Source organism: Lampetra planeri, chromosome 26 (assembly GCF_965212315.1).
Source record: "Lampetra planeri chromosome 26, kcLamPlan1.2.h2, whole genome shotgun sequence".
In the NCBI taxonomy this organism is placed as follows: Eukaryota; Metazoa; Chordata; class Hyperoartia; order Petromyzontiformes; family Petromyzontidae; genus Lampetra; species Lampetra planeri.
The window spans coordinates 9,865,419-9,890,048 of record NC_136132.1 but is presented as its reverse complement, the minus strand read 5'-3'; the positions used below and the strand labels follow the sequence as shown (position 1 = coordinate 9,890,048).

The window sequence follows — 24,630 nt, the reverse complement described above, 5'->3', positions numbered from 1 at the left end:
ATATAGATAGCGTTAAACTGCAGGTGTATTTCTCGTAAAAATAGGGTAGACGTCAAGGGATTCGTTCGCAAGAGTAGGCCATTGTATTTACGCTTTGTGGTCCAAATTTGATCAATTATAACCCAACAAAAATTACTCAATTGGAATGATGATACATGGCAATCATCATCGCATCCTACTGAAAACTTGGCAGGAAGCTTCCTTGACAAGTCATGAGACTACAAGAAGGAGACTTTCCTGCGTTGGCAGTGGTGCACACGCACATTTATTATCAACAACAACAACAGCAACATCACTCAAACACATTAGTCAATAATACAGTGGCTGGAAACAAACACATTCCTGCGGAGGGAGCTGGTAGGAACGTTGGGTTGCTCGGTCAATGGCCAGGGTCAACGGCGGCGTGGTGTATTCTGTAAATATGCCCGACTGTGAGGGCGGGCACAAGCCGGCGTGAGTAGGTTAAACGTTGAGTTTTATAAGGGCACTAAGGGGTGACCAGCCCCTCCCCTCCCCACCCTGCCCCACCCCTCCCACCACCCACCCAGCCCCACCCTCCCCACCCAGCCCCTCTCCACCCAGCCCCTCCCTCCCCACCCAGCCCCTCCCTGCACGACGGACAGTCAAATCTTGTAACTCAATTTTTACCCACTTCCCAATGTGGTATCGACTGCAAACTTGGTATATATATGTCATACTGATGACAATACTATATTCTACAATAAAAAATAAAAGAAAAACATTTTAAAACATTCTTTTTTATATGTTATGTTTCGGCTTGGGTCGAATTGTCCATGCTAAACTGACGTTGGCTGTAAATGACCACAATCCTTACGTTATGTCAAGCTCCTGGGCCACTTCCTGAAGTCGTGGAGTTCTTCCATTACCAGTACGGTACATTTCATTTCAGCGTGTTTTTTTTTAAGTTTAAAAAATATATATTACTTATTTCTTTTGATTTAAAGCTTTCGTGACTGCAGGGATTCATATTCTTGGTTCTTTCGGTAAAGTCACGTAGGTAAAAATAAATAATAAAAATAATAGAAATAAAATTATAACTATAAAATTTTATTAAAAATAATATAAATAATAATATAAATACAATTATTGTAATTATTATAATTTTATTTCCATGATTATTTATATTAGTTTTATTATTATTTTTTTACCAACGTGACTTTACCGAAAAAAACTAAGAGTATGAATTCTTGCAGTCACGAAAGCTTCAAATCTAGAAGAAATAAGTAATATTTTTTTTACTTTTATTTTAAATAACAGAAATAATAATAGAAATACAATTATTAAAATTATTATAATTTTATTTTATTATCATTTATAAAATTGTCATAATTATTATAATTTAATTTCTATGATTATTTCTATTATTTTTATTATTTATTTTTACCGACGTGACTTTACCGAAAAAACCTAAGAGCATTACTTATTCCTATTGGCGAAAAGTTTCACCGGCGTGACGTGACCCCTCCCCCCACACCCGATCATGCCAGCTCAGACGTTTTCCCTCGGACATCCCCCCAGCGTCCGCGTTTGCCAGCTTAGAGGTTAGTTTCCCTCTGATTCTCTCTGTCGCTCGCTCGAAGGTTCCTTTTCCGTCGCCTGCACGAAGATGCCGCGAATTGACAACGACGTGAAGCTCGACTTCAAGGATGTCCTCCTGCGGCCCAAGAGAAGCACCCTCAAGAGCAGGAGCGAGGTCAGACCGCGGTGGCGACGATGATGATGGTGGTTGTTGTCTTGGTTGTATGAACTCCCCTTTGCGAATGACCACCACGCACCCGTTCCGGTTATCTCGACCGCTGTGCTAATAACAGCCGGCATTCGCCATGATTTGGTGATCGTGTAACTCTCCCCCGGTCGGCAAACACAAAACGTCGTCCTCTACTTACGATGGAGATGCGTTACGACGACCCCCATCGTAAGTCAAAAATGTCGTAAGTCGAAGATGGCCTATAGTGATAATTTAGCCAAAACAGAGCCATTTACAGTACAATACTGTATAAACTATATACAGCATTTATTAATTAAATACAATACTCTATTGCACGGTGAAATGTAAAGTTTAAAAAAACAAGGTCAATTCTTAGCCCACCTATATGAACTGCAACTTCACGCAAGGCGTGAGATGCATAACATCCCGGCAGCGTCCCAACTTACGGCATCGTGCCTCGCACGCTGCTGCGTTCGCCTACCGCGCGAAATTTTAAATATTTTACAATTTTGTCGTATCGACCATCGTAAGATCGAAATAGCGTAAGTCGGGCCGTCGTAAGTCGGGGACTACCTGCACTGTGGGTTGACAGTCGTACGAACTCGTAGACTACTGGACTATGGGTTCACAGTCGTCGTGACAGATTTTCGCCCATTAGTTAGGAGGGACAATCGGGAGAGACGGTGCCACGTTCTGGCAGCGTGGGCCCACTCCCCGTGTTGAGTATTGCTACCACGGCCGCTGTTGACCCGTAAGGTTCGTTGATGGTCGCGTTCCTAATCTTGGTTATTTCGGTAAAGTCACGTAGAAGGGAAATAATAAAGTAATTAAAAATAAAAACAAAATTCTCACGACGTTTCGATTGCAACACAAGCAATCATCATCAGGTGTGAAAACCACCTTAGGTGTGAAAGCCGCCACTTTTTTTTCAAACTTTCTTGCTGTGGTTTTCACACCTGATGATGATTGCTTGTGTTGCAATCGAAACGTCGTGAGAATTTTATTGTTTTATTATTTCCCTTTTACGTGACTTTACCAAAAGAACCAAGAACATGAATCCCTGCAGGCACGAAAGCTTTAAATCGGTTGCGTTACTGTTGGGGGATTCACCGGTGCCGTCAGCTGACCACGACATTGGTGAAGTATGGTCAAACGACCCCCATGACCAACGTGGCGTGCTGTGTTATTGGGGCGTTCGGCTGGCAGTGGATGGGGGTGGTGGGAAGGTTTGGTTTGGTGCTCCATGTTTCGGAAGCTAAGTTGGATTTAGCCTCCTGGGCAGTGCTTGTATTGGGCGACCAGCATGCATGGACAAGGCTGTTTTAGGCTGCAGCTAGGCCTCGGCAAGGTAAGGTAAAAGTTAAAAGGTAAAAACAACGAGCCTACCTTTACCCTACGTTTTACCTCACCACAATACAATCACTCTACCCTACCTTTTACCCTTTTGCAGGTAAGGTAAAAGGTCAAATGTAAAAAGCAACGAGCCTACCTTTTTACCCTACCTTTTACCCTTACCCCATACAAATTACCCGATTACAGGGTAATTACTGGGGTACTACTACACATGAACAAGGTTGATACCGGTAAATGGTAGGTAGAGCGCTTTATACATATAGAACACACTGGATTATTCCAATTTTACATGCTTTCTTTTAACTCTGTTGTTGTTGTCGTTGTATCCTCAAATCTTGTAACTCAATTTTAACCCACTTCCCAATGTGGTATGGACTGCAAACTTGGTATACTTATGTCATACTGATGACAATACTATATTCTATCATAAAATAATCTATATATTTTTAAACAATCTTTTTTATATGTTATGTTTCGGCTTGGGTCTAATTGTCCACGCTCAACTGACGTTGGCTGTAAATCACCATGGTCCCTTACGTTGTGGCAAGCTTCGGGGCCACTTCCTGGAGTCGTGGAGTTCTGCCATTACTCATACATTTAATAAAAGCGTGTTTTTAATAAAGTAAAAAAAAAATATTACTTATTAAATGGAGGCCACGGACTGCGCCACGAATCGTTTAGCAGTAAATAAGGTACCGGATTTACCGGGTAATACTTCGCGCTACCTTTACCCTACCGGGTAATTCTTCCGAGCTACCTTTACCCTACCCTTTACCTTACCCCTTGGCATGTTGACACCTTTACCTTTACCCTTTTACCCGGTAAAAAGGGTAAATTACCTTACCTTGCCGAGGCCTAGCTGCAGCGAACATACTTTCTCAGCTGACAACATCCATTGTTGGTTTGGCCATGTTTGTTTGTTGTAGTACGGAGTTAGAATGATGGCTTTAATCTAAGTTGTCTTGTGGTTGTTTGTTGTTTGAATTGCATTCCACTGGGATTTTTGCACAGAGAGTTGGTGTAAGGGTGCTTTTTTCTGGAAGATTTTTTGCTGTCTTTTCCTGGATTTTTCTGTTTGCGCATAGTCACTTTAAGATGTTTTCTTGCTCATGTTTTTGTTTGTTGCGGTTGCACCCGATTCAAGAGCCGAATGGCTCACAGGGCTATACCAAAAAAATGAAACTGAAAATAAAACTACAATGCTCAATCAAACGGAAGAATTTCATTAACCCAGTAATTTACATCATCGTATCTCATGTCCGGCTTTAATCTTAATACGTGTTTATCCACTATCACTGTGTATGTTTGTTTTAAATTGTATTGGGTTGTAATGAGTTTTGTTTTGGTGGCACGAAGCACCAATAGCAGCGGCAGGCAATGAAGGTGATAGCGAGCTACTCAGTTTCCTGAAGTTATAAAAAACAACTATTCTATAAACTTTGTTTATTTTACCAGGTAAGGCCCACTGAGCTCTACAGCTCTTTTTTTGAAGCAACCTGGACGCAAATGATAGCTCAACGACGTGGCTTATCACGTGGACATTTAGAACAGCCACATTCTCAACACATGCGTTTCTTAAGCTCATAGAGCAAAACGTTGGACATCATTCCGAACAACACTCGGCACAATTCGAACACTCATCGGAGACGTAAACCGACACGGTGCTAATGGAACAACGCGTTACGTTATTCCGCCCTCCAGGTTGATCTGATTCGCACCTTCACCTTCCGCAACTCCAAGGGCACCTACACAGGAATCCCCATCATCGCTGCCAACATGGACACCGTGGGAACCTTCGAGATGGTTAAGGCCTTAAACAAGGTGATGGTCTGAAGCTTTCGTGACTGCAGGAATCCATACTCTTTGGTTTTTTGGGTAAAGTCACGTAGGTATAAAAATAAAATCAAATAAATCACGACGTTTCGGGCACAACACAAGCGTCCGTCATCTGATGACGACCGAAACGTCGTGATTTATTTTATTTCATTTTTATATCGACATGACTTTACCGAAATAACCAAAGAGTAAGGTGATGGTCCCCAATTCGGCGGTGGATGGACATGTTTGGGTGGTCATGTTGTTGCACTGCAGGCTACTGGCTGTCGCTATGACTGCATGATTTTGTAATCTGTGCACTATTCTAAATGCTAGCAAGTACTGTATAACTACAGACTGCATGTCTCCATATTATACACCATTGTCACTGCAGACAGCTGTTTGGTCATTATGAATGCGGTGCACTTTAATTTTCATTGTGTATTTTGAGTTTAGCAGAGGCAGTACATGGCCTAATGTTTTAGGGGAGGCCTAAGTAGATTTTTATTTTTTTTTAACAATGTGAGAACTCAAAATAAGATAAGAGTCTGATTTGCAAGAGTGACCTTGATCGCCAAAATGACAAAAAGCTAGACAAAAGTTTGTTGCGAGTAGAGTTTCTATGGCTGTATGTACGTGGCTTTCAGCAGTCCGTTTGTAGCTTCAGTCTCAGTTGATAAAGACGAAGCAATCATGAGTCAATAATAAAGCCATCGGCATGGGGATGTCATATGGTTTTAAATGTCAAGTCGTTCGGCTCGCACCACTCGGATCAGTTTTTCTCGTCAAAATCAGCACCGTTGTCAAAATGTGAGCCTTAAAAGCCCTTTATACCAGTGCGGGCATGCTAAAATAATTGTGAATGTACTTTGTCTGCAGCACACCCTCTTCACTGCTGTGCACAAGCACTACTCCTTGGACGACTGGGTGGAATTTGCATCCAAAAACCCCGACTGTTTGGAGGTAACAACAGTTGGAAGATACTCACTGCTGGTTGCACCGGTGTAATGAAAGCACCAATTTACATTGTATGATGCTAAAATATGATCACGTGTACATGTAAAGCCTTTTTGTCAATCCACTGCTGGAGGAGGGCCTCCCCACTTCGTATATGCTATGCGAACCAAATTACTCCAATGGTTGCAATCGCGCTGTCGTGGACCTGCCATCATTGTTGAACCGATGTTGGCAAGTCTTGAGTACGGTCCCATCACAATACTCAGTGCCCGCATTTGTGTGTGCGTGTTTGCCAACGTACAGAGTGATGGCGCAGTGAGTGCACTGCACTATGGACCTAGAAACCTCGGTTCGACATGCTGCCATGCTTAACATTCCTGGAAAGCATGATCAGAATCGGTCCCCGTGCCTCCCCAGACAATGGTGTCCTTGCCTCAACAGTGTGTTTAATGGCTACACAGTAGATGTGTGTGTGTGTGTGTCTGTGTTCTTTCCAGCACGTTGCTGTGAGCGCAGGCAGCGGCACCAAGGACCTGGCTCGTATTTCGGCTGTGCTGCAGGCCGTGCCAGCCCTCCGCTACATCTGCCTGGACGTCGCCAATGGCTATTCGGAGCACTTCGTCGAGTTTGTCAAGAGCGTGCGCGAAAAGTTCCCTGATCACACCATCATGGTAAGATGATGCCCAGAGTAATTTTGCCACGATTTTCGGAGACCCGTTCTAACGCACTGTAACTGTAATCATAGCTTCCAAAGTGAAGTCAGGGGTGGGGGGGGGAGATATTGCCACCCCCCACCCAATTTGTCAGAAGAAAATATACTGTAGCTCCTGCCAATAGATAAACCCACACCATATCGGTTATGGAGATTATTTCTCCACAGTTCACACTGGTACTCCAGGATATCCATTTCTTTCCATCGCTAAAATAAACACACAATGTAACTAGTATTGGACAAATGTCCCAATGCTGAACATTATCCGCAAATGGCTCGCTTGCTATTCCACAAAGCGACATCGCCCCATTTTGCTGAAACTTAGGAGGACCCTCTTGAAAACGAGTCATGAGACTCTGTCAGCCTTTCCTGGAAAAACAAGCACATTAATACAATTAATCATGTTAAACTAAGTAACCCTCATGTCCTTTCCCGTCAGCTACAGCACCTCCATACAGTCGACCATATTTTACTACACATCTATAGTATCACCTGAGCACTGTCCGTCCAACCCTCACCGTCCTCTCACCTCACACACCCCTACCCCTTCGTGACGTCATTCAAACACTCTGACCTATAAAATGTCCGCGCCACCTGTGGCGTGTAACCTTCTTATTGCGCTGTGCGTGCATTTTTGCGGCAGGAAAAGCACGATTGTGTGATTGCGTGCAGTGTTTGGTTACATAATGTGAACGGCCTTGTGTGTGCACAGAGCAATCTAAATCCGCTGAAGCCCTTTGAAATTGTCTGTTGATGTTTGTCGTTCACAATGACGAGGTCATTGGTAGCATGCTTGTTAGTGCTTGTCTGACTGCATCCTTTCAACTAGGTCGCAAAGCAAGACAAATTTGTGACTCAATTCAGTCTTTCATCATTTGAGATTTACATCTGCTGTGATGTATTTCATAACCTCCATGTCTTCGTGCATGTAGGCGGGCAACGTGGTGACGGGGGAGATGGTGGAGGAGCTACTTTTGGCTGGGGCTGATATCATTAAAGTTGGAATCGGCCCAGGTGGGTATTGATCATCATTTCGCATGTGCGGAGTGGTCAGTCATTTAACCGTATTACGTTAAAAATATAACAGGTAAAGGTGCAGCCCTGCAATTGCTTGCTCATGCCTCTGCTGGTGGAAGAGCCTCCAACGAGAGGGAACACCTCTGGAGGGTATTTGGCCTTCTCTTCCACGCTGGCTGGAAGAGGTATTTATACATTCACGATCCCACCGCACGTGACCTACCCATCAACTGACTGTGGTGTTCCAGTTTATAATGCTGGATAGATGGTGGCAGGGGGAATTGAGGAAACTTTCCCATTCTGTTGTAATAATGTCAATTATTTACCTTGAAGTGGGCTTGGGCAGGACGCATTACTGCCCTCAGCAGCTTCTCACCACATAGCCCCACAAGCTCTTAACATCTATTTTGCATGGTGGTCACCCATCCAAGCACTATATCCAGGCTCCGACTTTCTTAGCTTGCGAGATCTGATGAGGCAGGTGCATTCTGCATGCTATTTTCAGAAGACCTGTGTGCGTATAAATCACGTTCTGTGGCATAGGTGCACACAGCAATGTTGCACCTTACTGAACAGCACAAGCTCCCGTATGTGTGTCTGCATGTCAGTTTGTGTGTGTGTGTTAGTGTGTGTGCGAGTGGGTAGCGGTAGTGTAACGGTTAGCATGCTGCACTATGAACCTGGCGACCCGAGTTCGATTCCCGGTCACGGCCAACACCAGTGACGATTATCTGAACCGGTCCTGGGCCTCCCCTTAGTCGACTCAGCCTCAAATGAGTACCTGGTGCGGTGTGTAAACATCGCCACTGGAGAGACAAAGGCGGCCGGGCATGGTGTTGGTCACCCACCCCCTCATGTGCCGGTCCAGCCTTCATGGGTACTCGCTAACAGCACTTGCCCTAACAGTCTGTTAAAGGCTAAATGGAGAATCTTTCTCTTTGTGTGTCTCTATGTCTCCCTGTCTGTATTTAACTCTCTGTGCATATATGTAAGTATGTCTTTACTCGTCTGGGTTTTGTATCGGTATGTCTGCCTGTTTTATTATGTCTATCTTTGTACTTTTCTGTGCGTCTGCCTGCATGGCATGTCTGTGTGTGTGTTTTTCCATCTGTGTGTCTGTATATATGTCCTTTTGTCTGTCTGCATGTCTGTGTGTGTTAGCCTGTCTGTGCGTGTGTGTCTTACCGCGCTTGTTTGTCTGTGTGTCGACACACGTGTGTGTAGGCTCGGTGTGCACGACGCGCACCAAGACCGGCGTGGGATACCCGCAGCTGAGCGCCGTACTGGAGTGTGGGGACGCCGCACATGGACTCGGCGGGCACATCATCTCGGTGAGGACGCTGCCGGACCAGCCAATATTAGGCTGTCTGTCGGAGCACGTGCTGTTCGCGAGCACCTATTAAGGTCTGCACCAGTGCAAGCGGAGGTGGTATCGCCCAGCTGCCTCTGCCTTCCCAGTGCTGATGTTTACAAATCACCGTGGCTGGTAATGATGGAACGAGACAACACTGTTTTTCAGAGCATGTACAGCAAACCCCTTGCCCCTTACGGCGGTTACATTCTTGAAAATATCCACAATTGCCAATATCCACAATCCGCAAACTCAAATGGAAAAACTAGGGTTTTGTTCACGGTTCGTAATACGACACCCCCTCCTTTTGTTTTATGTTATCCTACATCCAAACATTAAACAGGAGGTATTTTGAATGTAAAATACGATTAATGTTTTCTAGTGTTAGAAATAACTTGTATGGTAAATGTATAGAATGAAAAAAAAATGTAGCGTGCAATACTGTACACGTATCCGCGTACAGTACTGCACACTACAGAAAGAAAAATCGTGCGGCTGAACCTGACTACCTCACTGGACGCTGAGAACACATGACCTGGCCCCTGTGATAGGCCGCGAGCAGTACAGTTACGATGCGCACAGGAATTGTGCGGTCATCCCTTAAATGATCGAGCCACAGGCGAATTGTGCCTCAATAAGTTTGGCACGAAACCGCAAATCGCGATAGTTATACCCTGCGAGAGGGAAGGGTTTGCTCTACAATATTTGCTCACAACGTGCATGAAGAAGCCAATTAACAATTTTCATAAGTATTGCTGTACAGAACATTCTCTCACTCGAGGTGAAACACTGCTCATGTTGAGATTCTATCACATAGCACAATTATAATGGAATTGCTGTAGCGTTAACAACAAAAACATTTTTATTGATTTCAAAAACTTGGGGGGTTGGGTCACATGATGTCGCCGAGTTCATGGAGGATGCTCAATTTCCAAACGCTGTTGGATCTCCGCTTCCGAGTTCTGATGAGATTGGGCACATTTCGGGTGGAACCGGCGTCATCTATCACCGTCCTGCGATGTAGCAATCCATCTAGCACGTGCACATTAGCTGATTTCATGGCTCCATCTCTGTAATTTCTGGGCGTGTTCCTCCTCAGGCTACTACTCCGTCGTTCGTATCTACCACCGGCCATTTAGCCCTGCTCGCAATGAGACACGTGCTGTATAACGCTTTGTAAGTCGTTTGTATGTTCTGTCTTCATGTAACAGCTCTCGTACCTACTAGGTGAAACGTGTATTTCTCTATGTGTGTGCATCTCTGGCAGGACGGGGGCTGCACTTGCCCGGGCGACGTAGCTAAGGCATTTGGTAAGGAATCGCAGTTTCTGAATTTCTTTTTTACTAAACTATCAAACATATTTTTTTTATTTTACCAGGTAAGGCCCACTAAGCTATATAGCTCTTTTTTCAGAAGTGACCTGGTCAAAAATGATAGCTCAACGAATTGGCTTATCGTGTGGAAATGTATAGCAACCAAACACTCTAAAACACATGTTTCTAAATGTGATGGGAATATCCGGAAGACCCGGAGAAAATCCTCGCCACTGTAGCGAGATATTTGCGTGAATTAAGCTTCCATGTCACATGCAAGCATGAGCATGCGTTCTTTGCAAAAACGCACGCACTACTACAGGCTTTCGTGTGTTCACACAAGTTATCGGTGACACAGTCACTACATTTACAGCTACACAGATGAGATGTGTGTGCGTGATATGTGTCTGTGTGGCTTTGGCTTCCACTGGGTCAGCTCAACATCAAATGGGTTCCTGCTATGGAGTGGTCAGCCTCCTTGCTGGCTGTGACAAATATAGTAGGAATGTAATATTTGTGGTTTGCAGGGGTGTCCTGGAACAAAGTTGGTAATTCATGTATATACAGGGTGATCCATTTATAGATACCCCTTTGATTTGTAATGACTATACTATCACTACAGTATTCCCTTGGTTAACAGTGACATCGATGAAATGTTTTTTGATGGACGTTTCGCCTCCCATAGGACCCCATGGTTTCGATTAAAGTTAAAATGTTGATTAACGGTACGTTCACGTTATGCACGTGGGCGCCAAGGTTGGCCAATCCGAGCACTCATTAAGTAGGCTGAGCCGTGCCCTCAAGTCAATCAGCAACGCCCATTTATGAGCGTTTAGACCTCGACTGGCTTTCTTTACATTCTGTTTTGGCAGTGGAAACAGCTTTCTTGCAAGTTGATTTTGGTTCACAGTAGTTTTCGTGGAATGGATTTTAAACGTTTAACCGAGGGACTCCTGTATCTTTAATACTATATTTTTTCCTATTGTAAGCAAATCAGACCGGCTTTATGAGACAAAGTGCTGGGCAGTGATGGCCCACGCCTGTAATCCAGCTCGCCAGGAGAAGGCAGTGCAGCACGTGGACTAATCCTGTGGAGTTTCTCTGGGTGCTCTGGTTTCCTCCCACACGGATACACACTCAGAAATTGGCTGAAAACATATTAAAATGAAAACAATCCAAGACCCTCCTGAAATAAAGAGTTCTACGACCCAGTGTGGCTCTCCCGGATAAATATGTACTTTTCAAAAGTAAGGAAGGTGTTAAAATGCTTGATGAGTGTATTGAGATTGATGGATGGCATAGAGCAGGGCTCCCCAACCCCCGGGCCGCAGACCGCTACCGGTCCGTGGCCTGTTAGGAACCGGGCCGCACAGCAGGAGGTGAGAGCGGTGAGTCCGCGCGTAGCCCGCCCATGATTTTATTATTTACTACTTCCACCTGCGCCTCTTTCCCGCACTGCGCACTTGTCTCGGTCACAGTTTTGGGAAGCCCACAAGCTGCTAACCCCTAGTAGCCAACATGAGTAAAAAACAAACGTTGCTGGAGAGCTTCTTTGAAAAGGGGGGAAAGACACAATGATGACCCCCCCTCCACCCGGTCCGTGAAAAAATTGTCTTCCACGAAACCGGTCCCTGGTGCCAGAAAGGTTGGGGACAGCTGGCAAAGAGGATTTGAAATAAAAATGTTGTTCTCCATGATGTCCCATTATTTGTTCAGTGCAGTATCTATATTTGGATCACCCTGTATATTTTACCAAAAAATATAGCTTCATGGGAACACTTTCGGTCTACTTTCCTTAGTTTTTGTTTTGTTTTATCAACTGCAGAATTATTTTAATAAAATAACTATTTTATCCACTTAATCCTCCTACTCAACAAAAATCTATCACTTTGTGGAGAATGATATTTTGTGGGCTATTAAGTTTTACAGGAAACTACTCAATAATACATTCGTCAATAAAACTGTCTTCAAAATAAAAAAAACAGGCTCGGTTTTGGACAATGGCCATCCTTCATAGCACATGAAGAGAGAGATCAGAGATACATAGTTAATAAGGATTGGAGACTTCATTTAACACCATAGGGCCTGATGAGAATTAAATTTAAAAAAAAAATCTGATTACAAGTTTATACATTTGCCTAATATTATTGAGTATCAGGCAAACCCTTGTATAAGTGTGCACCCACTGCCAACGCAGCTAATCTTATAATATATTTAACCAATAAATAATTGAACAAATTATAATTATGATAATAGGGTTTTCCCCTTTTTTCTGGCAACAAAACAGGTGTTAAGATGTTAAAACACCAAACTGAAACCTTTTACAAGGAATCTAATTATCATTATTTTAGGTTTTCAATTAAAATCAAGTGTCTGTTTTTGTTGCTGTTTGCTGCACATAGAATCTAGTGATACAAATCTAGGCCATGCGTATTAAATATATTTTGGAAATATTTCAGGTTTGTGTGCATCGTTCAATGCTCCTATTGTGAGTGAAAACAAAAATATTTTTTCATTAAATCCTCAATGATTGGCCAGTCACTAAAAGCGATATTGAAACATGCGCCAAAGAAGGCACAATCCAAAACGCAAACAGCTCTTGCAGATTCATACCTACGCTGCATAACAAATGTAATTATTTAAAACATTTTGTGTTCATGCCCTGCTTATAGGGCAGGTCTAGCATGAGGGCACTGCGTTTCACAGACGGATATGGTCCGCCAGTCGGGAACGGTGTTATGTGTCGTCCCAATTGAGTAATTTTGCAGGTACATTTTTTAAATTTGACGGAAAAATTGGACCATAATGCCTGCACATAACGGCCGACATGTTTGGAATGACAGTGGGTGGATCGTTCACAGTCTGTTCTCCTATAACGTGAATTGGATATAACGCTATTAATGTATTAGGGAACACATTTTTTATAACGCGGATGCAAATTGGATATAACGCGATTGAGTGAACAGAAATTATGTCGCGCGAGTAGTATTAATTGGTTGTACAGCTGCCTTGGTGTGGCATCACAAGGCGGCGGGATGCTGCCGGAAGCTTCTAGATGCTACCCACGTTCCTCGGCCTTTGTTCAGCCTGCGTACGCATCTCATGTGTTAGTGCGGACTGCGCTTTACCCTATACTATATATGATTTATTATAACGTGATTCTTTTTCATAGCGTGGTGGTCTTCAGGAACGCAACTACTACAGCGTTATAGGAGAATTGACTGTACTTTTTTTACACGTAGGCTTTCGCGACCAATATTATTCATAATAATCAACGATCTAAACCCAAAAACGTTGATTATGAACTTTTTTTACGGTTAATACACCCGCAGTAAAAAAGTGAGGGTGGCCGATTGATTGGAATTGCGAATCTGTGCAACATGCAGCGAACACCCTGCCGCTGGGCCTCGGCACCGGCTATAATGTTTCAGTTTCGTTAATGAGACACACAAAAAAGACTTGAAAGTTACGGTCACTTATAGCGTGGCAATCTGTCGACAGCATTCTCATTACTACTAAAATAAGCCAAGAATGTGTGTGTCCCGCACGTGACGTCACTTCACATGAGACCCACCCCCCCTCATTAATATTCATGGGTGGGTGGATTTTTACACCAACGCAGAGGAAGGTCGAGCTGAATGAAATAATTTATTACGCAAAGTCGCTTCAAATATGCCGTTTAAAGAAAGTGACGGTAAAAAATAAATCTACGCAGCACAGTGCAACATCCGTGCGTTATATCACTGCAAAATAGCCCCCCCCCTTCATTAATATTCATGCCCGCGTGGAAATTTTCACTAACGCACAAGAAGGTCGCGCACTCCACATGCCGCACCCCCCCCCCCCCCTCATTAATAATCATGAGCTGAACAATTTTTCTATTGAATATTTCAGATTTACTGCAATATACACTTGTCCTTGGACGGGCAAAAAATTCGTACTTTTTAAGAGGTCAATGCAGGAATGTCACTGGAACGCTAGGACATCACCTGACTTTCATTTTAATTTTTTTTTTGTTAACAAAGCTTCATGCAATGTCAGCACAGCCCGAGACACAACTCAAGTGTGAATGTATAATCTACGGACACATACAGGATGAGTGCCTCGCCCACATGTGGGTCACGGGGGTTTTTTGAGCATACTTCACACTGGTCAGCGCGGGTTTGGCGAAGGTGGGGAGCTTAGACATGGGAGCATAGTGCAACGATTAATTTTTTTGCATGGCCCTCTGCTGCCCACCACGTAGCCCTGCAGCCTATCGCACCTGCTATGCACATTGGTCGCCCATCCCAGCACCATCCGGTCTCAACCCTGCTTCGCTGCGATCGGGCACATGGGCACGCGTGAGATAAGAGCAGTTACATTTTTTTGCATTGCATCTTGCTCCAAAGAGGAGGGGCTCAGCATCACCTTTACGTGTGTGCGTGTGGCAGGAGCCGGGGCCGACTTTGTGATGCTGGGAGGAATGTTGGCTGGCCACACCCAGAGCGGTGGGACCCTGACGGAGCGCGATGGCAAGCAGGTGATGACCACCTCTGTCCTGCACCTAACCACGACCTCTATAGCTACAGCCAGCAGTGGTGGCTGTTTAAATATTTCTGGAGGGCTGGTGTTGTAGCAGGTGTTGTCAGTGCAGCATTGCACGATTTGAGGTTGCCTAGTGGCAGCACAAGACCGGGAAGGGCAGGCGGGTTGGGATAGTATCGTGCCATAGACCACTTTGGCTGCTGATTAGTAATGTATACTCATTTATAGTCCTGTTATTAATCCACGGCTGGATGAAAGCATCATGATGGCCGTTGTGGGACCATACTTAATCTTACTGATCAGTACAGCGTTGTATATATTGTTTAAAATTTGTTATCAGAAATATGGATAAAATACTAAAATAATTAAAAGGTGAAAATGTACGTTAAATATTTAAATGTTAATGTAACTGAGTGTGAGTGTAATTTTAAAAAAATGTGTGTTAAGTGTAATTAGGAATGTGTATTGAATGTATGTGTATGTGATTATGTATGTGCGATTATTAGTTATCTCGTTGCTTAGGGGTATGTATCGCCAGTCGTGATAATATAAATTATTTTAGCTTCATCATTTACTGATTCGCGCTTTAACAATTATGTGTGTAATTATGTCAGGTCTCGGGATTCAGATCTTACCGCAGGATACAGGTCATCATTACGACAATGATGCATGAGTTTAGGAAATAAGCACTCGGAAACCTGTTTTTAATCTAAACTACTTTAATATCAACTTACCCTCACATCCACAAAACTCTTATCATCAGAATACCATCAATAGCGCCCATGCAAATATACATACTCATCAATCCATACTGGATGATCATAAAATCATCAATGGCCAAATCTCACAATCACGTGATTAAACCAAAACAATAGGTAACACCTCAAAATGGAAATATTTGTACAGAACGCGTGGTCATCAAATGCGTATCAAATAGAAAGCATCCATGATCGAATCCATGATCACGTGATTAAAATAAAACAATAGTCTAATATCTCATGGTAACGCGACAATACACAATTCCTTTGTTATGGTGTGTGATGCATGCAAGCTGAGATTCTTCTTGGCCCACAACCTGTACAAGGTAGAGTTAAAAATAGTGAGTGAGTGTAAAGTTAAAGTTCCTTCTATCTTATCTCTTCCCGAACAATACACAGCGATGTGTTGAACGGCGGTTTGGTCCACAGCTGCAGTGCGCTCGTGGCCACGCCGCTCGCTGCTCCTTCCCAGTGTTGTCTGTGCATCATGCTCATTCCACAGCTGGACTCAACACTGGTTGATTACGGGGGCCAGACCCCGGACTTTTACCGTTGTAGGGATTTATTCCCTAAGACACATCAGAGCCTGAAGCTCCTCCCACTATCACGCCCCTCGCATTCATCTGGTCAGGCTTGGTTAACCTTTTGTTCTGGCTCCGGCGGACATCCTGGCGCCGAGGGTTATCAGCTCGGCCGTACTTTCCCCCTTCCTCCGGAGGTCATCCCAAGACTAGTGTGGACACAGCTGTGCTTAATTGCTCCTGGTGTGGCCTTTTTGACTCGTAGAAGCTGACCCCCAGGTGTGGTGTGTGTGTCTGTAGCCATGTGTTTATTGTGAAATGGCCTCCTTTCCTCTCTCTCTCTCTGTCTTCTCTGTAGAGCCTGATTTACCTCGTTCGATTCTCCCTCCTTCGGCCGCGGTGTGCGATGATAGCCACTGGGAGGACAACGGCAGTCGGGCACGGCTTTGGTTATACCCCTTGCATACATTATGTTGGTCGTGTAGAATTAACAACCATAATATCTAAAAATACCTATTGTTCTGAATGATTCTTAGGTTCAACGCTTAAGTTTTACATGTGTAACCCAGATCGTACGGCGTAACAGTAATTGTTATTAAGATTACGCACAATAGTCATTGAAACCTTTTAACCAACCTTGAGCTGCATGGTTATATAACAGTACGTCATATGAGCAAGTGAATGTTTAATACCATGATATTTGAAAACATTCCTATGCTGTGGTGGTCAATCCAAACGTCACAACTTTTCAAGCCAAGGCTTGTGGATAATTGATCCTTATGGCAGTACCCACATAATACAAAATGGCCGAGGCAATTAAATATTGTATTTCTGGGATACAATTTTTTCCAGGGGTGTACTTCACTCTGCGACTGGGGTACCAATCAATCCGAAATCAGTGCTGCTCCGTGATGTCGACACGCCAGACATTAGCATAAAAAATCCATTATCAAAAAATGCAACTTTGAATAGTGCTTCGTGTACAGCTCGTCAAGAAGAGTTGATTGCCGCATCGCGACCATCAATAGACTAAAAATTACTGCATCACGGGCATTATGCGAGAGCCGTGGTACTATGGTACCCCGGGGTACCGCCATAAGGTTCAATTAACCGCCCAAATGCTGAGTCTCCTTTGTGTGAGGGACAGCTGAAGAAGCAGGGGTGCCTCCTTTGGCCTTTGTAGTCTTAAGGGAGGAGTTTCACAGGCTTCCGTCAATGCGTAAAGTCACGTAGGTAGAAAATAAAATAAATTACGACGTTTCGGGCGCAACACAAGCGTCCGTCATCAGGTGGGAAAGCATGGTCTGCTGCTGAGGCAGACTGTTTTAAAAGGTTTGAAATGGGTGTCGCTCAAGGGTTATAAAGAAGTGGCCGGGGCTAGTGATGTTAACGTGAGAAATTAGCATGTAACTGTAAGATAGAAGAGCGGCCTCCTAAAACGAGGGCATGGAAGTGGCTATGTTAATGTGAGGGATTAGCATGGTGTTAAAGTGAGAAATAAGCATGTAACTGTAGAAAAGAAGGACTGAATCCAGATGTACCAACTTTGGTAAGGCACTGTCTTACCAACACATACTTCACCTGGAATGGTACATTCTACAGACAAAATGAGGGCACCCCAATGGGTTCTCCCTTATCGCCAGTGGTAGCGAATGTTTTCATGGAAAAATTTGAGACAGATGCCATCCAAACATCCACCCTACGTCCTTCCTTGTGGAAGAGATACGTAGGTGACACGTTTGTCATCTGGCCACATGGCCTGCCAGCACTGAACCAATTTTTCAACCACATCAATTCCATACACCCATCTGTCAAATTCACCATGAAAGTGGAAAATGATGGCAAGCTTCTATTCCTGGATGTTTTGATCGAGAAGAGGCCTGATGGCTCATTGGGACATTCGGTCTACAGGAAAGCCACCCACACGGATGCCTATCTAAAGCCTGACTCCCACCACCATCCAGCCCAGAAGAATCGGAGGTCATAGCTGGCCTGTTTGTATTCGTCCATGTTCCTGGTCGTCCGACCGTGGTTAAATGCGGTGGTTTGCGCTTTCAGTTTTGCGCGACTACTGTCATCCACGGTTTTTGGTTGAAATATGTACAAATCATCACCATTGTAACAACATCCTCTATGCACTTCTTGAGGAACACGGTGACTGAGTCTGTGTGCTCGTCGATGTTATTCCCGGAGGCGACCCAGAACATTTCCCAGTCCACGGAAGCAAAACAGTCCTGAAGCACAGATTCCAATTGGTTAGACCAGCATTGAACAGTTTTAGTCACAGGCAATTCCTGTTTCAGCTTCTGCCTATAGATGGGTTCCTACCCATCGTTCACGCCTCCAGGATGGAGGCGTGAACGGTGGGCGGGGGAGGGCTTTGTATCCATCCCGGAAGGGAGAATAGCAGTGGTCCATAGCGTCGTCTAAGCGTGTGTGGCATTTGATGTGCTGGTGAAATTTCGTGTTAAAATCCCCAGCCACAACGAACGCGGCTTCTGGGTGTGTAAATACCGTACAAATCCTTGAGAGCTTGAGTGGCGTCGGCCTGTGGGGGGGGGGGGGGATGTATACATTCGTGAGGATAACAGAAGAAAATGGGGCCGGCATTTTACCGTCAGGTACTCGAGGTCGGGTGAACAGAATGACGAGCGCTTCTTTACATTGCCGTGGTAACAACAAGAGTTGTTACCAATGAAGCATAGCACTCATTTGCTTTTCCCCCGACGCCTTTGTCCTGTCCCCCCCTCCGTGCGATGGAAAATCCACTGGGATTGAATCGCTAGGTCCAGCAGCAGTGGGGGGGAGGGTCGTGTTTCAGTCAAACAACATTGTAGTTTTTCACATCTCGTTGGTAGCAGATTATCGATCGAAGCTCGTCCAGCTTATTGACAATGGGCTGAACATTGGCTAGCAAGGTACTGGGAAGCGAGGGGGCGATTGGCCACCCATATTCTCAGCCTCACCCAGAGCACATCGCCTCTCCTGCACATGAATTATATTTAAAATGTGCCGGCGTCTCCTGGGAAGAACACCGGGTAAGATAAACGGAGCTGCTTCAGGGGGTCCGGACAAAGGCTCCAGGTCAGGAAAGTTGAAATCGAGGTGGGTAACCGATGATGTAATGACCAAAAGTGCTTGGCGGTCATGAGAAATAATAGCAAAGACGTTCTGAGTAAAAAAAGAAAAAGTAACACAACAAACTGCAAGGTTGTGTCAGAGCAAGCAATGAGGCTGCCTTCTCTGTCGGGCTATTTTGAAGCTGTATTCCGCAAATGAGTTTTGATATGTGTGGCTTGCTGTCCATTGTGTTTGGTGCCAGGTGAAAACATTCTATGGCATGAGCTCAGGAACCGCAATGGAGAAGTACGATGGAGGAGTGGCTGATTACAGGTAAGGAGATGCAAATGAAGATGATGCTTGTCTGAAGAATCCTTCGTTTTCACAAAAACAGGTAACCAAACTCTGCCTGTCCAATCTTGATTTGAAGCTTTCGTGACTGCAGGAATCCACTCTGGTTCTTTCGGTAAAGTCACGTAGGTAGAAAATAAAATGAATCACGACGTTTCGGGCGCAACACAAGCGTCCGTCATCAGGTGGGAAAGCGCGGTCTGCTGCTGAGGCAGACTGTTTTAAAAGGTTTGAAATGGGTGTAGCCCAAGGGTCATAAAGAAGTGGCTGGGCTAGTGATGATAACGTGAGAAATTAGCAATGTAACTGGGTACGGAAGTGGCTATGATAATGTGAGAGATTAGCATGATAAAGTGAGAAATGATCATGTAACTGGGTACGGAAGTGGCTATGTTAATGTGAGAGATTAGCATGATGTTAAAGTGACAAATTAGCATGTAACTTGGCACGGAAGTGGCTATGATAACGTGAGAGATTAGCATGAAATAACAGCTGACATAGGCAGGTAGGATGAAAACATTACAGTCAGTTAAGACTTTACCTGGTTAATAACGCCTGTCCAGTTCTGTCCCAGAAACTGCACCACGGAACCGGGATCCATGTTCCCAAGTACCACAAGCCTTTTAGGCCTTTTTTTATGGGCTGGGCCTTTGACTCACAATATTCAGTGTGATTAGCTCATGGAAACGCTGTAGCCCCTATATATATAAAAAAAAATCTGAAACAAACCGTGATGAATGACTCGTGGCAGGGTTCAATGGAGAGGTGTCTTGGAGAATAAAACATGATAACCTGCAACATCTCAATGTCCACAAAGTTGCCTTTTATTAAGAGTATGTGGATTGAAAAGGCTTTTTGCCTTCTGTGCAGAGATGACACACTAAAAACTACTTTATGTTTAAAAGTGTATTATGGAGTGTTCTGTTAATGTTTACATGGATTATATTTAAAATGTGTATGCGGGTTATCGCTCTTTTAAGCATACACCTAATTTTTTTTACAATACCAATGTTCAAATGCAGTTGAGTTTGTGTTCATGTCTTCATGATTGATATCAAACTTAGGAGGTTTGTGTCTGTGTGCAGGTGAGAGAGTGAAGCCCTTACCACAGGTCGATGAGCCTGTGTGTGTGTATATATTACAGATGCATGGGTTTGCATGTCAATACTGATGTGTGGGCGGCTGAGTGTCCAGTGGAGAGGCACGGCAGGGGTTGGGGCATTTATCTTGCCTGCAAAAATTCACGCCCCAGTTGATGCTTTGCATCTGATGGATTCCAAACCCTGCCTCAGTCAAGACTATGACGTGGTCAACAGCGCAAAAACAATCGCCCCCCCACCTCATCGCATGCTGCCACTCGTTAACTAATCAGACTTGATGCTCAAGTTACACAGAAAGTCTGCACACCGGTCCGTGGTGCTGCACCATTCCCTCATGTGCCATATCGACCTTAATAGGGGCTCGCCGGTAGCAGTGGACCCCATGATTCCATAACGCTACGTATGGGTCGTCGTCGTCTTTGTCCCCGTGTGCGCGGGCAGGGCATCGGAGGGCAAGTCGGTGGAGGTGCCGTACCGCGGCGACGTGTCCGACACGGTGCGCGACATCCTGGGCGGCGTGCGCTCCACGTGCACCTACGTGGGCGCCGCTAAGCTCAAGGAGCTGAGCCGCCGGACCACCTTCATCCGCGTGACGCAGCAGATCAACGCCGTGTTCAGCAACAACTAGCCGGCACGCGCCCGCTGGAGCGTCCGCCGCGCGATGATTTCAACGCGGCGCGTCGATGGCCGTGGCCCGCCGATGTCTCTGTACTAGGGGAGGGGAAGACGGCTGCTTTATTTTATAGGGCCTGCAACTTAATTTTATACAGCCCCATATGAGGCCCATCACATTGCATACCTGTCAACGCATACGGTTTAACCGTATTCTTGTACAGCGAAATTGAGTTTTCAGGTCCAACACAGGCAAAAAATACATTTTGTCTATTTGTGTTTCTCCCTTCTGATGGGACTTTTTAGGATGAACTTTAAGATTTATAAGGGTACAGCGTGACCAATAAAGTCGGAGTTGGTTTGTAATAAGGTAGGCACTGATGGGTTGACAGGTATGACATTGAAACGGCCTACTTAAGATATTGTCACGGCAAACATCGTAGCCACACAAGTTCTAGAGTGGTACATTTTCCACCTGGCCTCGCTGTGATTAGAATTTTTCGTGGAGTATGTTGACTTGCGTGGCCTTGCCAAAGGTATTTAAAAGTAACAATTCGGCTCCGTGTAATAACAAGTTCCCCACCCCGACGCGATAATAGTATAGAAACACATTCCAAGCGCTTTAAATGATCGTAGAAACTGAATTATTCCTCGGCATACAACGATTAATTAACTTAGATCGTCATGACCATAACGCATGTACGAATTGATTGTTTTATTTATACTTTTTTTTCTTTAGGCTAAGGATTGGGGCACAAGACGGCTACAAAGATAGAAATTACAATGAGGAATGACGAGATGGAACGGGTAAAGAGGGCAAAAGTAATTGAGTCTCCGGATTCAAATCATGACCCAGTTCCTTCATTCACAGAGGGAGGGGGGAGTGAATCATTACACACAATCATTTCAAATTATTTGTTGATACTGCCTGCGTTATTGATGAACGCATTGAGTCTTTGCTGTTGCAACTATTCCAGTCCGCTTTACACCCGTTTGACCCAACCTCGGCCTCTTGACTCGCTCTCCTTTCCCATCCCAAAACCAAGTGGTCAACCTCGCGAAGTTTCGCCTCGCTGGGCTCCTGGTAAAGGTTTTTGAGCTCTACTCTACGGTGCTGCGTGAGCATTTGAGAATCTCAAGGTTAAATTGGTTGAGTTGGCTTGCGTCGGAGGAACTGGGCAGGAGAATTGCCCCTTTTGCTGCAGGCACAGGTGAATTTAGACCCCAGACAGACACAATGAGGTAATGACCATATTTATGATTAACGAGAAAGTTAATGATTGTATCGCATATAATTTCAACAGTATTATTCCTTCGGCTCTGCCAATTTAGTCTTCACAGTGACTTATTGGTCTAATTTATGTGAACATTTTAGCTTTCCGAGGGATTTAATGTGTCAAACCAGCGGTCCCCAACCTTTCTGGCACCAGGGACCGGTTTCGTGGAAGACAATTTTTTCACGGACCGGGGGAGGGGGGGGTCATCATTGGGTCTTTCCCCCTTTCAAAGAAGCTCTCCAGCGACGTTTGTTTTTTACTCATTTTGGCTACTAGGGGTTTAGCAGCTTGTGGGCTTACCAACACTGTGACTGAGTGCGCGGTGCGGGAAAGAGGCATGAATGGAAGTGGTAAATAATAAAATAATGGGGGCGGGCCACGCGCGGACTCACCGCTCAACCTCCTGCTGCTGTGCGGCCCGGTTCCTAACAGGCCACGGACCGGTACCGGTCCGCGGCCCGGGGGTTGGGGACCCCTGTGTTATACATTCCGGATCTCATCCGAACTACGTGTTAATATTATCAGGCTGGAAAAAAATATTTGGAACGAAAGTTTTGGACATTAGCAAAGGATGATTAATTAACGTAGCCACTTATTTTAATACAACGATGTACTTAATAATAATACGTGGCAGTTGAAATGAGGCATTTAACATAAAAAAAATTATGGTGACAATGTGCACAATAAACATTCCACATGCCCACTTGTTGTATCGACCTAATGTGAGAATGGGAATAACGCGGGTGGGTGTTTATTATGGAACAGCACGGCCCTATGGCCGATTTAAATGATTTTTGTTTGCAGTACCAGTTTTACCATTAAGTTCCCATGAGAACCCACTCGCAAGACTTTCACCAATTCCACGTCCCAGGTCTGGACTGGCCGACCAGATAGCCAGGCATTTTGTCAGTTGAACTAAACCTGGAGTTAACCGCCACCCAGCCGGATGTAAATCACTTGCCGGATGATGGAAGTTGATGTTCAAAAGTTGGACCAAGATTGTTGCTGAATGTTTGTCCCGTTGCTTTACAGTCGAGTTCAACTGCACATGTTACAAAGTTCGCAACCAAACCACGTGGCTCAAGAACAGGCATTTGCATTGCCCTCCCAATCGTCACAGGGCGCAGCATCAGCGAAGGTGGCTTCTGATATGTTGCACGTGATGCCAATGTCGCCCTTTGGGCCATGGCAAAAAAACACACTACCATCTGTAACGTGTGTTATGACAAAACTTTAGGGTATCGATTGATTAAAAAGGTTAGTCTATGTTTACCGGCTCTATAAATACATCTGTACCATTAAAGTTTCGTCACGACAGGTGGTATCAGAAGTAAAATTATCTGGTCTGTGTTCACACAGCTGGATACGTGCATGGGAAGGCGGTGGAGGGATTTGCTGGCTGAACGGACAATGTTTTAGCTGTCACGGAGTCAAAATGTGCTCAAGCGAGAGTTGAGGTAGCACTCATCTCCGCTGGGAGTCCTGCAGCAGAGCCATTGGTGGCAACTCCACTTTCTTCAAGAGGGGGAAAAGTTTTTTTCCACGCGCGCAAAATAAAATCTGCCTCCGTAAATCGAGTTGCCATCAAAGCGCTACTCTTAATCATGAACGGGGCCACTGGGTCTAACCCATATCTTAAAGAGAGAGTCCTTGTCTTTAACATATTGCAGTTAACCAGCATTGACTCGAGCAAGCCTGGCTGCTGGGATACTGTATTTCGAAACCGGTGTAGAGTTTCTTCTGAATTGTGAACTCCCACGAGGACGTTTAGCCGATGCGTTGTCAGAAATACTTTTGTTTTTTTGGAGAGACATTTTAAGGAGGCATCCGCTTGATCAATTGTGTGATATATATAAGTTCCTCGTGCTGCCATGATTCACCCCGGGGTCTCCACGCAGTGAAGAGGTCAAGGTTGCACTCTTGCGTTTTTTGTATTTTCATTCTGTAACCATCATCGCTGCTGACTTGTCCTCTGCTCGATCGCCGGCCGCGATGCGCATCAACACGTGATGGTGGTTCTTCGTTAGCCGTTCCCGACGAGCAACACGCCGCGGCTGAGCGCGAATTTGTTTTCCCATGACGCCGATTAAGTCGCGGACAAAGGAGCCACTTCTTAGGCGCCGATGTCGGCAACGCCGGCGGCCGTCAGCTGATTTCGGCGATGTGAGTGAGATGGC

General features: G+C 44.8%; 1 protein-coding gene across 1 annotated transcript; it reads left to right on the top strand.

Moving 5' to 3' along the window:
* The first annotated feature begins 1,543 nt into the window (after positions 1–1,543).
* On the top strand, positions 1,544–23,156 carry LOC144727717 (GMP reductase 2-like). Its single transcript, XM_078606755.1, has 10 exons — positions 1,544–1,714; positions 4,784–4,903; positions 5,777–5,860; positions 6,352–6,525; positions 7,499–7,580; positions 8,808–8,914; positions 10,202–10,244; positions 14,681–14,769; positions 19,376–19,446; positions 21,006–23,156. The coding sequence occupies exons 1-10, from the start codon at positions 1,628–1,630 to the stop codon at positions 21,190–21,192; spliced, it is 1,044 nt and encodes a 347-aa protein (XP_078462881.1). The 5' UTR covers positions 1,544–1,627; the 3' UTR covers positions 21,193–23,156.
* Positions 23,157–24,630: the final 1,474 nt, after the last annotated feature.